Source organism: Narcine bancroftii, chromosome 1, assembly GCF_036971445.1.
Source record: "Narcine bancroftii isolate sNarBan1 chromosome 1, sNarBan1.hap1, whole genome shotgun sequence".
Classification (NCBI taxonomy): domain Eukaryota; kingdom Metazoa; phylum Chordata; class Chondrichthyes; order Torpediniformes; family Narcinidae; genus Narcine; species Narcine bancroftii.
The window spans coordinates 164,077,075-164,090,916 of record NC_091469.1 but is presented as its reverse complement, the minus strand read 5'-3'; the positions used below and the strand labels follow the sequence as shown (position 1 = coordinate 164,090,916).

Sequence of the window (13,842 nt, the reverse complement as noted above, 5' to 3'; positions counted from 1 at the left end):
TGCTAGTTGATGGGATGAATCCGAAAAGGTGTACACTGCTTGGTAATGGGCGAGAGGGGAAGCGAATAGCATAATTCCTTGCTGCGAGACTCCACAAAGATCACTGGGAATACCTCCATCTCCTCCAGACTGGTAATTGAGTGGAGAGGCCCTGGCCTCCAGCAGCAGATGCCGTGTGCGGTTCACACTAACCCTCCTGCCTCCCTCTCCTGTTGCAGGCAACTGCCAGTCCAGTGCGGCTGGATCCTGGATGGCTTCCCTGTCAGCAGTGCCCAGGCCAAGCTGTTGGAGAAGGCCCTCACTGGAGTCGACCCTGACAAAACCCTGCAGACCACCAAGAGGTACAGGACTGAGCTAGTTGTGGACATAAAAGCACCCAAAGAACCGTCCCCTCCCCAGCCTGCTCTGGATGTTGCCATTCTCCTGGAGGTCTCAGACCACACCGTGCTGACTCGCCACTTCACCAGCTCAGGTAGGAGTCCGGGTTAATACCACTCCACCAGTGCAGGTAGGGGTCTGAGATAATACCACTCTATCAGCACAGGTAGGAATCTGGGTTAATATCACTCCACCAGAGCAGGTAGGAATCTGGGTTAATATCACTCCACCAGAACAGGTAGGGATCTGGGTTAATATCACTCCAGCAGCGTAGGTAGGGGTCTTGGTAAATACCACTCCACCAGCGCAGGTAAGGGTCTGGGTCAATACCACTCCAGCAGCTCAGGTAGGGGTCTGCGTTAATACCACTTCACCAGTGCAGGTAGGGGTCTGGGTTAATACGACTCCACCATCGCAGGTTGGGGTCTGGGTCAATACCACTACCCCAGCATAGGTAGGAGACTGGGTCAATACCACTACACCAGCGCGGATAGGTGTCTGGGCCAGCAACACAACACCAGTACAGGTAGGGGTCTGGGCTAATACCACTCCACCAGCTCAGGTAGGAGTCTGGGTTAATAACACTACACCAGCTCAGGTAGGAGTCATTCAACCCTTCGAGCCTGCTCTGCTATTCAACGAGATCATGGCTGATCTTAAAGTTCAGTACCCCGTTCCCGCCTTCACTCCGTAACCTTTAATGCCCTTATACTGAAGAAATAGATCTAATTCCCTCTTAAATATATTTAATGAACTTGCCTCTACTGCCCTCTGTGGCAATGAATTCCACAGATTCACCACCCTCTGGGTCAAGAAATTCCTCCTCATCTCGGTCCTAAATGGTTTGCCTATTATCCTCAAACCATGGCCCCGGGTTCTGGATTTTCCCATCCTTGGAAACATCCCTTCCGTATCCATTCTGTCCAGTCCTGCCAGAATTTTATATGTCTCTATGAGATCCCCTCTCAATCTTCTAAACTCCAGCGAGTACAATCCCAATTTGCGCAATCTTTCCTCCTAAGTCATTCCTGCCATTCCAGGTATCAGCCTGGTGAATCGCCTCTTCACTCCCTCCATTGCAAGAACATCCTTCCTTAGATAAGGTGACCAAAACTGCACACAATACTCCAGGTGGGGTCTCACCAAGGCCCTGTACAGCTGCAGTAAGGTATCCTTGTTCCTATACTCAAACCCTCTTGATATGAAGGCCAACACACCATTTGCCTTTTTAACCGCCTGCTGTACCTGGATGCTTGCCTTCAGAGACTGGTGTACAAGTACCCCTAGGTCTCTCTGCACTTCCCCATCTCTTAATCTATTGCCATTCAAATAGTAATCTGCCCTCCGGTTTGTATTACCAAAGTGGATAACCTCACATTGATCCACATTGTAGTGCATTTGCCATGGATCTGCCCAGTCCCTCAATTTATCCAATTCACACTGGAGCTTCCTGACCCCCTCTTCCGTGCACACAACCCCTCCTAGCTTAGTGTCATCTGCAAATTTGGAGCTATTACATCCAATCCTCTCATCCAGATCATTAATGTAAATTGTGAACAGCTGGGGTCCCAGTACAGATCCCTGTGGCACCCCACTGGTCACCGCCTGCCACTCAGAAAACGAGCCATTTATCCCAAATCTCTGTCTTCTACCTGCCAGCCAGTTCTCAATCCACATCAATACTTTGCCCCCAATCCCATGAGCCTTGATTTTGGAAGCCAGTCGTTTATGCAAGACCTTATCGAAGGCCTTTTGGAAGTCCAGGTACACCACATCCACTGGCTCTCCCCCATCTATTTTACCTGTCACCATCTCAAAGAATTCCAATAGATTTGTAAGCACGATTTACCTTTTGTAAATCCATGTTGACTCTGTCCGATCCCTTCTCTGCTAGTCATATGCTCCGCTATTACATCCTTAATAATGGATTCAATCATTTTGCCCACTACTGATGTAAGGCTCACCGGCCTATAATTCCCATCTTTTTCTCTACCCCTCTTTTTAAATAGTGGGGTAACATTAGCTACCCTCCAATCCATAGGTACTGATCCTGAGTCTATCTGAGCACTACCATGCCACCAGCGGAGGTAGTGTTCTGGGTTAATACCATTCGACAAGGGCAGGTATGTGTCTGGGTTAATTCCGCTCCACCAGCACAGATAGGAGTCTGGGTTAATACCACTCTACAAACGCAGGTAGGAATCTGGGTTAATATCACTTCACCAGCGCAGGTAGCGGTCTGGGTCAGTACCACTGCAGCAGCTCAGGTGGGGTCTGGGTTAATATCACTCCACCAGCGCAGATATGAATCTGGGTTAATACCACTCCACCAGGGGAGGTAGGTGTCTGGGTTAATACCGCTCCACCAGCTCAGGAACAAGTCTGGGTTAATGCCGCTCCACAAGCGCAGGTAGGGGTCTGGGGTAATACCACTCCACCGGCGCAGGAAGGGATCTGGATTAATACTACTCACCAATCAGGAAGGCGTCTGGGTTAATACCACTGCACAAGCAGAGGTAGGTGTCTGGATTAGTACAACTCCAGCAGCTCAGGTAGAAGTTTGGTTTTAATATCACTCCACCAGCGCAGATAGGAAACTGAGATAATACCACTCCACCAACTCAGGTAGAAATGTGGGTTAATACCACTCCCCCAGTTCAGGTATGAGTCTCAATTAACACCACACCACCAGTGCAGGTACGGGTGTAGGTTAATACCATTCCACCACCAAAGGTAGGGGTCTGGGTTAATACCACTACACAAGGGCAGGGAGGGATCTGGGTTAATACAACTCCACCAGTGCAGGAACAGGTCTGGGGTAATACCACTCCACCAGCGCAGGTAAGTGTCTGGGTCAGTACCACTCCAGCAGCTCAGGTGGGTTCTGGGTTAATATCACTCCACCAGCGCAAATAGGAGATTGTGTTAATACTTCTCCACCAGTGCAGGGAGGGACCTGGGTTAATACCACTCCACCAGCACAGGAACAGGTCTGGGGTAATACCACTCTAGCAGCTCAGGAACAAGTCTGGGTTAATACGGCTTCACCAGCTCAGGAACGAGTCTGGGTTAATGCCACTCCACCAGCGGAGGTAGGAATCTGGGTTAATATCATATAATCATATAACAATTACAGCACGGAAACAGGCCATTAGGCCCTTCTAGTCCGCACCGAACCCAACACCCCTCTCTAGTCCCACCTCCCTGCACAATGCCCATAACCCTCCATCTTCTTCTCATCCATAGACCTGTCCAACCTTTTCTTAAATAATACAATTGACTCCGCCGCCACTATTTCTCCCGGAAGATCATTCCACACGGCTGAGTAAAGAAGTTCCCCCTCATGTTACCTCTAAACCTCTGCCCCTTAATTCTTAACTCATGTCCTCTTGTTTTAATCTTTCCTCCTCTTAACGGAAATAGTCTATCCACATCCACTCTGTCTATCCCTTTCATAATCTTAAATACTTCTATCAAATCTCCTCTCAACCTTCTACGCTCCAAAGAAAAAAGACCTAATCTGTCCAATCTCTCCCTAGACTCTAGATGCTTAAACCCAGGTAACATTCTGGTAAACCTTCTCTGCACTCTCTCCACTCTGTTTATATCCTTCCTATAATTAGGCGACCAGAACTGCACACAGAACTCCAAATGAGGCCGCACCAACCCCTTATACAGTCTCAACATCACCTCCCAACTCCTATATTCCATGCAATGATTGATAAAGGCCAGCATACTAAAAGCCTTCTTCACCACCCTATTCACGTGAGTTTCTACCTTCAGGGAACGATGTACCGTTACTCCTAAATCTTTCTGCTCTTCTGTATTCCTCAATGCTCTCCCATTTACCACGTATGTCCTATTCTGATTCTTCTTACCAAAATGAAGCACCTCACACTTATCAGCATTAAATTCCATCTGCCATTTTATGCAGACAAAGCTTGCACATGTATGCACTCAGTGGCTGAGTTCACAATTTTCACTGATCCTTTCATCCAAGAGATGGGGACATGAAGAAGACTATCATTAACCGACCCCTTTCACATCACACCAGCCCCTTAGAATCAAGATCTTGTTAATGTGAATCATTTCCCACAATTAAGTCCACTTTCACCAAGGGCACATGTGTACAGTATTTTGATATCTTTGTTGCTTGACTATGTGCACAATGGTGCCCACAATGGCAAGGAGGGAATGATAAATATCTTATCACTCCACCAACACAGATAGGAGACTGTGTTAATGCCTCTCCACCAGCGCAGGAAGGGACCTGGGTTAATACCACTCCACCAGCGCAGTTAGGATTCTGGGTTACTACCACTCCACATGGGGAGGTAGGTGTCTGGGTTAATACTGCTTCACCAGCTCAGGAACGAGTCTGGGTTAATGCCACTCCACCAGCGGAGGTAGGAATCTGGGTTAATATCACTCCACCAACACAGATAGGAGACTGTGTTAATGCCTCTCCACCAGCGCAGGAAGGGACCTGGGTTAATACCACTCCACCAGCGCAGTTAGGATTCTGGGTTACTACCACTCCACATGGGGAGGTAGGTGTCTGGGTTAATACTGCTTCACCAGCTCAGGAACGAGTCTGGGTTAATACCGCTCCACCAGCTCAAGTAGCAGACTGAATTAATATCACTTCACCAGCGCAGGTAGGGGTCTGGGTTAATAGCTCTCCACCAGCGGAGGTAGGTGTCTAGGTTAGTACCACTCCACCAGTGCAGGTAATAGTCTGGGTAAATAGCACTCACACCAGCTCAGGTAGGAGTCTTGGTTATTACCATTCCACCAGTGCAGGTAGGGATCTGGGATAATACCACTCAACGAGCTCACGGACGAGACTGGGTTAATACCCCTCCACCAGCAGAGGTAGTGGTCTGGGTAATACCACTCCACAAGGGCAGGTAGGTGACTGGGTTAATACCACTTCATCAGCGCAGGAAGGGGTCTAGGTTAATACCATTTGAACAGCAAAGGTAGGGGTCTGGGCTAATACCACTCCACCAGCTCAAGTATGAGACTGGGTTAATAGCACTCCAAAAGCGCAGAGTGGGGTCTGGGTTAATACAGCTCCACCAGTGCAGGTAGGGGTTTGGGTCAATACCAATCCATTAGCATAGGTAGGAGACTGGGTCAATACCACTACACCAGCACGGATAGGTGTCTGGGCCAGCAACACCACACCTGTACAGGTAGGGGTCTGGGCTAATACCACTCCACCAACGCAGGTAGCGATCTGGGTCAATAGCACCAGCGGAGATAGGTGTCTGGGTTAGTCCCACTCCACCAGCGCAGGTAGGATACTGGGTTAATAACACTACACCAGCTCAGGTAGGGGTCTGGGATAATACCACTCAACAAGCTCACGGACAAGTCTGGGTTAATACCACTCCACCAGCGGAGGTAGTGGTCTGGGTTAATACCACTCCACAAGGGCAGGTAGGTGTCTGGGTTAATACCACTCCACCAGCTCACGTATGGGTCTGGATTAATACCACTCCACCAGCGCAGGGAGGGGTCTGTGTTAATACAACTCCACCAGTGGAGGATGGGGACTGTGTTAATATCATTCCACCAGCGGAGGATGGGGTTTGCGTTAATACCACTCTACAAGCGCAGGCAAGTGTCTGGGTTACTACCACTCCACTGTCTCAGGTAGGAGTCTGGGTTAATACTACGCCACCAGCACAGGTAGGGGACTGATTTTATACCACTCCATCAGCACAGGTTGGGGTCAAGCTTAATACCACTCCACCAGCAAAGTTAGGGGTCTGGTTTAATATCTCTCCACCAGCACAGGTAGGGTTCTGTATTAATACCACTCCAACATCTCAGGTAGGATTATGGGTTTATACAACTACACCAGCACAGGTAGGGGACTGGGTGAATACCACTCCACCAGCTCAGGTACGAGTCTGAGTTAATACCACTCCACCAGTGCAGGTTGGGTCTGGGTTAATACCACTCAACTAGCGTGAGTAGTGATCTGGGCGAGTACCACAACAACAGCACAGGTAGGGGTCTGTGTTAATTCCACTCGACTATCTCAAGTTGTATTCTGGATTAATACCTCTCCACCAGCTCAGTTAAGGATCTGTGTTAATACTACTCCAGCATCTCAGGTAGGATTCTAGGTTTATACCACTCCAACAGCGCAGGTAGTGGACTGGGTCAATGCAACTCCACGAGCGGAGGTAGGGGTCTGGGCCAGCACCAGTACAAGTTGAGGTCTGGGTTAATACCACTCTACCAGCACAGTTAGGGGTCTGGGTTAGTACCACTCCACCAGCGGAGGATGGGGTCTGGCTTAATATCTCTCCACCAGCACAGGTAGGAGTTTGGGTTAGTACAACTCCACCGACTCAGGTAGGAGTCTGGGTTAGTACCACTCCACCAGCACAGTTCGGGGTCTGTGTTAATACCACTCCAGCATTTCATATAGAATTCTGTGTTTATACCACTCCACCAGTGCATTTAGGAGTCTGGGTTAATACCACTCCACCAGTGCAGGTAGGGTTCTATGTTAATACCACTCCACCAGCGGAGGATGAGGTCTGGGTTAATACCACTCCACCAGCGCAGGAAGCGGTCTTGGGTAGTACCACTCCACCAGCGCAGGTGAGAGTTTGGATTAATACCACTCCACCAGCACAGGTATTGGTCTGGATTAATACAACTCCACCAGCGCAGACAGGGTTCTGGGGTAATACCACTCCATCGGCTCATGTTGGATTCTGGATTAATACCACTCCACCAGTGCAGGTTGGGGTCTGGGTTAATACCACTCCACCAACGGAGGATGAGGTCTGGGTTACTGCCAATCTACCAGCTCAGGTAGTGGTCTGAGTTGATACCACTCCAACAGCGCAGGTAGTTGTCTGGGTTAATACCACTCCACCATCGCAGGTAGGGGTCTGGGGCAATACCACTCCACCAGTGCGAGTAGTGGTCTGGGCCAGCACCACAACAACAGCACATGTAGCGGTCTGGGTTAATACCACTCTTCCAACGCAGGTACGTCTGGATTAATACCACTTCACCGGCTCAGGTAGGAGTCTGGGTTAGTACCACTCCACCAGCTCATGGAGGGGTCAGGGTTAATAACACACTACTAGTACAGGTAGGGGTCTGGTTTAATACCACTCCACCAGCGCAGGTAAGCATCTGGGTCAATTCCAGACCACCAGCGCAGATAAGAGTCTGGGTTCATACCACTTCACCGGCACAGGTAGGGATCTGTGTTAATACCACTCCACCAGCGCAGTTCGGGGTCTGTGTTAATACCACTCCAGCATTTCAGATAGAATTCTGGGTTTATACCACTCCACCAGTGCATTTAGGAGTCTGGTTAATGCCACTCCACCAGTGCAGGTAGGGTTCTGGGTGAGTTCCACTCTCCCAGCTCAGGTATCGGACTGGGTGAGTACCACTCCACCAGCGCATGTTGTGGTCTGGGTGAGTACCCATCCACCAGTGCAGGTAGGAGTCTGGGTTAATACCACTCCTCCAGCTCAGGTAGGGGTGTGAGTGAGTACCACCCCACCAGCGCAGGAAGTGGTCTTAGTCAGTACCACTCCACCAGCACAGGTAGGAGTCTGGGTTAATACCATTCCACCAGAGCGGGTAAGGATCTGGGATAATGCCACTCCACCAGTGTGGGTAGGGGTCTGGGTCAGTACCACCCCACCATCACATGTAGGGATCTGTGTCAGTACTACTCCACCATCGCGGGTAGGGGTCTGAGTCAGATACACACTACCAGCGCGGGTTGGGCTCTGTGTCCCTCCCACTCTCAACAAGTCCTCTAGTGTTTGACACTTATACCATGTGGAATTGATTCTGCCTGTCCAATCTTCTCATCATTTTACAATCCTCCATTGTGTCCCTTCAGCCACCAAAGTCCCAGAGAAAACAACCCATGTTTGCCCAACTTCTCCCCATTAACCTATCCCTTCTCATCCAGACGGCATCCTGGTGAACCTCATCTGCACCCTTTCCTCACCCTCTGTGTCCATCCTCTAATGGGTCGGCAAGTACACCAAGTGTAGCCTAACCCAAGTTCTATTTCACTGCAAAATGACCTGTGTACTTTTATACCCAATGAATTCCAGCATTCCACATGCTTTCTTTGCTACCATGTCTACTTGTGTGGCCACTTTCCTTGGAACCATAGAACATTACAGTACCAAAACAGGCCCTTCTAGTCTCTGCCCAACTATTGTTCTGCCTAGTCCCTTTCAATGAGGTATGGACCTGGACCCACAGATCCCTCTGCACATTTGCAATTTTAAGAGCCCTACCTTTCATTGTATACATTCCACTTCCATCCGCCCTCCCAAAGTGCAACACCTCCCACCTGTCCTGATTAAACTCCATCTGCCATTTCTCTGGCCATATCTGTAACCAGTCTATATCCAGTTGTATTCTTTGATACTTTCCTCAACTTCACCAATCTTTGCATCATCGGCCAACTTTACTAACCTCTCCACCTTCTTATTCATCAAAGTCATTTATATTAACACAAACAAGGGTCCTAACACGGATCCATGTGGAACACCATTGGTCACAGATCTCCATCCTGCATCCTTCCACGGCTACCCCTGTCTTTTATAGGCCAGACAATTCTGAATCCAAGTTATCAACTCACCATGCATTCCCTGCATCTCAACTGAATCAGCCTTCCACATGGGACCTTGTCAAACACCTGACTGAGAGAGAAGATTTACTAGAATATCGCCCGGACTCCAGAGACTGAGTTACAGGGAAAGTTTAAACAGGTTAGGCCTTTATTCCCTGGAGTGTAGAAGAATGAGGAGAGATTTGATTGAGGTATTTAAAATTATGGGGGGAACAGATAGAGTAAATGTAGGTCGGCTTTTTCCACTGATGGTCGGTGAGATACAAACCAGAGGACATGGGTTATGGGTGAAAGGGGAAAGGTTTAGGGGGAATATGAGGGGGGAACTTCTTCACACGGAGAGTGGTGGGGGTGTGGAATGAGCTGCCAGCAGAAGTAATGAATGCAGGCTCATTTTAACAGTTAAGAAGAATTTGGACAGGTACATGAATGGGAGGGGTATGGAGGGCAATGGACTGGGTGCACGTCAGTGGCACAAGGCAAAAAAAATTGTTTGGCATGGACTAGAAGGGCCAAAGAACCTGTAATGTTCAATGGTTCTAAATCCATGTAAATAACATCTACTCCCCTACCCTCATCAGCCACCTTTGTTCCCTCTTCAAATTGGTAAGATGTGACCTGCCCCTCACAAATCTGTGCCAACTGTCCCTAATCTGGCCATGACTCTGCAAATATGCACAAGTCCTATCCCTAAGTATACATTCCCTGCCACTGGCTTATCATTTCCCTATTTCCCTTCTTCAACAAAGGAACATGATTCACTCTCCAGGCCTCTGTTACTTGTCAGGATGCAGAGATCTGTGTCAAGCCCCAGGTCTCTCCTCTCTCTTTACCATGCTCCTGCCTGTCCTGCCTACACTTGCTCTCTCTGAGTACAATACTTGGCCCGAACTTCTCATGTCTGCTCTGGGCCCCAGTCCCTGCCAATCCAGTTTAAACCGTCCTGCACAGCACTTGGAAGTCCCCATGCCAGGAGATCAGTTCCACTCCAGATCGTTTTTTTAGTCAATAAAAATAAAGACAAAATTTATTAACTCACAGTTCGCCATTCAGTTCAATCTGCCATGAAAAGGACCATTTCAAAAAAATCTCTTGAACACAGTATTCCATGCACAGTGACACAGCATGTGGAGCGGCCGACAAGAGGAGAGGCCAGACTGGATCTAGTTCTGGGGAATGAACCTGGTCAGGGGGCGGACCTCACGGTAGGGGAGCATTTTGGTGAGAGCGACCACAACTCCCTTTGCTTCAGTACAGCTATGAAAAAGGATAAAAACAGGCAACATGGGAAGTGCTTAACTGGGGAAGGGCTAATTATGAGGGGATGAGGCAGATGCTGGCTGGCTCACTTCGTGTTTCCAACGGTTTGGATATCTGAAATTGGAGGAGGGAGCTAGGGTAGAACTAGGACACTACAGTACAGGCCTTTCGGTGCTGACCCCTATATTCCTTAAAAAAGTAACCCTTCCTACCCCATAACCGTCTATTTTTCTGTCTGTTAAATGCCCCAAAAGTTTCAGTCTCCACCACCATCCCTGGCAAGCCATTCCAGGCACCCACAACTGTGTAAAAAAACTTATCCCGAAGTATCCCCTAAACCCCTCCCTTCACGTTGTACAGATGTCCCCTGGCCTTTGCTATTCCTGCCCTGGGAAAAAGCACTGACTGTCCTTCCTCTCTCTGCCTCTTATAATTGTGTCAACCTCTATCAAGTCTCCTCTCATCCTTCTACATTCCAAAGAGAAAAGTCCAGGTCTGCTAACCTTGCCTCATAAGACTTGTTCTCCAAGCCAGGTAACATCCTGGTAAATCTCCTTCCTCTCCGTAGTTACTACATCCTTCCTGTAACGAGGTGACCAGAACTGAACACAATACTCTGTGTGGTCTCACCAGAGATTTGTAGTGTTGATGGGTTTGGGACGGAGTGCTCTGGGTGAGATTTCGGTGGGGAGTGGGGATTTGCAGTAAGCTGTAATGCGATGTGCTTCTTTGTCCCAGCGAGTCAGGGAGCTGAGTCTGAGAGCCAGAATCCATCCAGCCAGCAGGAAACCAAGGACGTGCCAGGCCCAATTAAGAGGTTGCCCCTATCAGAAGAACAGCTGTTTCCCCGGTGAGTGCAGTCTCCAGCCCCCAATCCAGGGAGAAGATGATGCCCCTGACTGTAGTGTCTACTCCCTTTGCCCCTGCCACCCTCCCCATTTCTCCCACCAAGAATGGTGTCATGACATTAGTCCTGCTGATCAAAGCCTTAAATTTTGTCCCTGGCATTAACCGCTGCCTGTGGCTTTAACCTGGGGGAGGGCTGGGTTGAGAGCCAAGGCCCATGACATACCCTCTGTCTGAATGGTAGGTTGACTGGCTTCCTGGAGAGCTGGCCAGAGCTGGAGAAATGGTTTGAGAGGCAAGGGATCCTGGTGAAGGTGAATGGTGAGCTGGAGCAGGCCGAGCTGCTGGAGAGGCTGGAGGACGTCCTGGTTGAGACCTTGTTCAAGAAGCACACTGGAGGTAACTGGGATTAGTGGCACCGCGGCCCTGGGAGCTGTGAAATCTTACGCAGACCTGCTGTACCTTCAGCATGTACCTGAGCAGACACTGGGGCCAGGGACCCACAGAGAGGGTGAGGAGACCAGGAGTGGAGGCCCTGGAAGGCTGCAGGGGCAAGGCCAGGCTCTGGAAGATCAGAGGGACATGGGGGCAGGAGAGCAGGAAGGTTGGGGGGTGGGGAAAAGACCAGGAAGGTTGGGGGATAGGGGTAGACGTCAGGAAGGTTGGGATGTGTGGGAATGATGTTGGGGAGAGGGAGAGGGGCAGGAGAGGTGTGGGAATGATGGCAGAGAGAGGGATCAGAGTGGGTTGTGGGAATTATGGTGGGGAGAGGGAGTGGGCAGGGATGAGTGTGGTGAACATCGAACATAGTACAGGCCCTATGCCCCCCAAAATTATGCCGACATATATTTCATAAAAAAATACCAAACCCTCCCTACCCCGTAACTCTCTATTTTTCTTTCATCTATGTGCCTGTCTTAGAGTCTCTTAAATGCCCCTAATGTTCCAGGCTCCACCACTATCCCCAGCAAGGCATTCAGGTACTCACACACCTCTGTGTATTTAAAAAAAACCTACCCCCAATGTCTCCCCTAAACTTCCTTCCCTTCACTTTGTACACGTCATCTGGTGTTGGCTATTCCTGCCCTGGGCAACAGGTGCTGGCTGTCTACCCCATCTATGCCTCTCATAATCTGAAGGCCTCTATTAAGTCTCCTCTCATCCTTCTTCATTCCAAGGAAAAAAGTCCCAGCTCTGCTAACCTTGCCTAATATATACTCCAATCCAGGCAACATCCTGGTGAATCTCCTCTGCACTCTCTCCATAGCTTCCACATCCTTCCTGGAATGAGGTGACCAGACTGAACACAATACTCTATAAGTGTGGTCTCACCAGAGATTTGGTGCTGTGTGTGGGTGGTGGAGTGTCTCCAAGCCTTCTGTCCTGGACTTTGGGGGGAGGTGTGAGAGGAGCTGGCTGGTGAGTGACCGCAGGTGGTTTGTCATTGGTGTGCCATGTGACATTAGTCAGTGTCTTGTGGAAAGATAATGTTTTATCTAGGGGGTATCAAATGGCATTCACACAGGCAAATAAAGAAAGTTCAATCACGCTCCTGAATTGTAGCTGGTGGGGAAGTGGCAGGAGTGGAGTTTGCTCCCTAAGAAAGCCTGATGGCCATGGTGCTTCAGCAAGTTGGTAGTGGAAGATTCGACAATGGTCACGCCACACAATGTTGGTGATGGCCATTGTCTGGTACATGTAATAGAGTCTGAGATGTACAGCACTGAAACAGGCCCTTCAGCCCAGCACATCCATACTGACTATTTTGTTCTGCTGTGATCCTATGAATTAGATATCAATAAGATTGAAAGAGTGCAGAGAAAATTTCCAAGGATGTTTCCTTCATAAACTGAGTGAATACTGATTGGGGAAAAAAACATTCAAGATCTCCCCCATCTCTTTCAGCTCCATACAAAACCAACCACTCTGATCTTTAAGGGGACCCATTTTGTCCCTTACTATCCTTTTGCTCTTAATGTACTTGTAGAAACTCTTAGGATTTTCCTTCACATTTTCGCCCACAGCAATGTCACGTCTTCTTTTAACCTTCCTGATTTCTTTCTTGAGGTTTTTCTTGCATTTTTTATACTCCTCAAGTATCTCGTTTACTCCGTGTTGCCGATACCTGTTATACCCCTCTCTCTTCTTCCGAACCAGATCCCCATTATCCTTCTAAAGCCAAGGTTTCCTCTGCCTGCTAACCTCGCCTTTAATCCTGACAGGAACATACAAACTCTGTACTCACAACATTTCACCTTTGAAGGTTTTCTACTTACCTCGCGTGTCCTTGCCCAAAAACAACTTCTCCCAATCCATTCATTCTATTTTTTTTTTAACTTTATTTAAGATTTTATAACATGAATAACATATAGGATTACATTAAAAAAGATTAAGAATAAAATAATAAAATTACAATACAATATCAATAATCTAAATAAACTATACCCTCCCCAATAATTATTACACATTAATAACCCAACTCAAATTAGTCCAACCCCCCCTTCCCCCCCAAAATAAAGAGTGAAGAATTAATAAAGTTAATAATATATGTGAGAAAAAAACCCACTTACAAAAAAAACAAAAACATAACCGATTAAAATACTAACAAAAAGAAAAGTAATTAATACTAAGATATCAGACTTAAAAAACATATTTAAATCAAACTTAAATGCATATATTTAACAAACGGAGTTAAGATGAAACATATATTTAAC

At 48.2% G+C, this 13,842-nt stretch overlaps 1 protein-coding gene across 4 annotated transcripts in view; it reads left to right on the top strand.

Moving 5' to 3' along the window:
• The window catches only part of spef2 (sperm flagellar 2), a 167,971-nt gene that overhangs the window by 32,179 nt on the left and 121,950 nt on the right, over positions 1–13,842 (top strand). For all 4 annotated transcript variants that reach the window (XM_069884246.1, XM_069884256.1, XM_069884239.1 and 1 more), the window contains exons 5-7: positions 219–472; positions 11,021–11,132; positions 11,373–11,527. In XM_069884246.1, the coding sequence (XP_069740347.1) occupies positions 219–472; positions 11,021–11,132; positions 11,373–11,527 (521 nt within the window). The remainder of the gene's footprint in view (positions 1–218; positions 473–11,020; positions 11,133–11,372; positions 11,528–13,842) is intronic.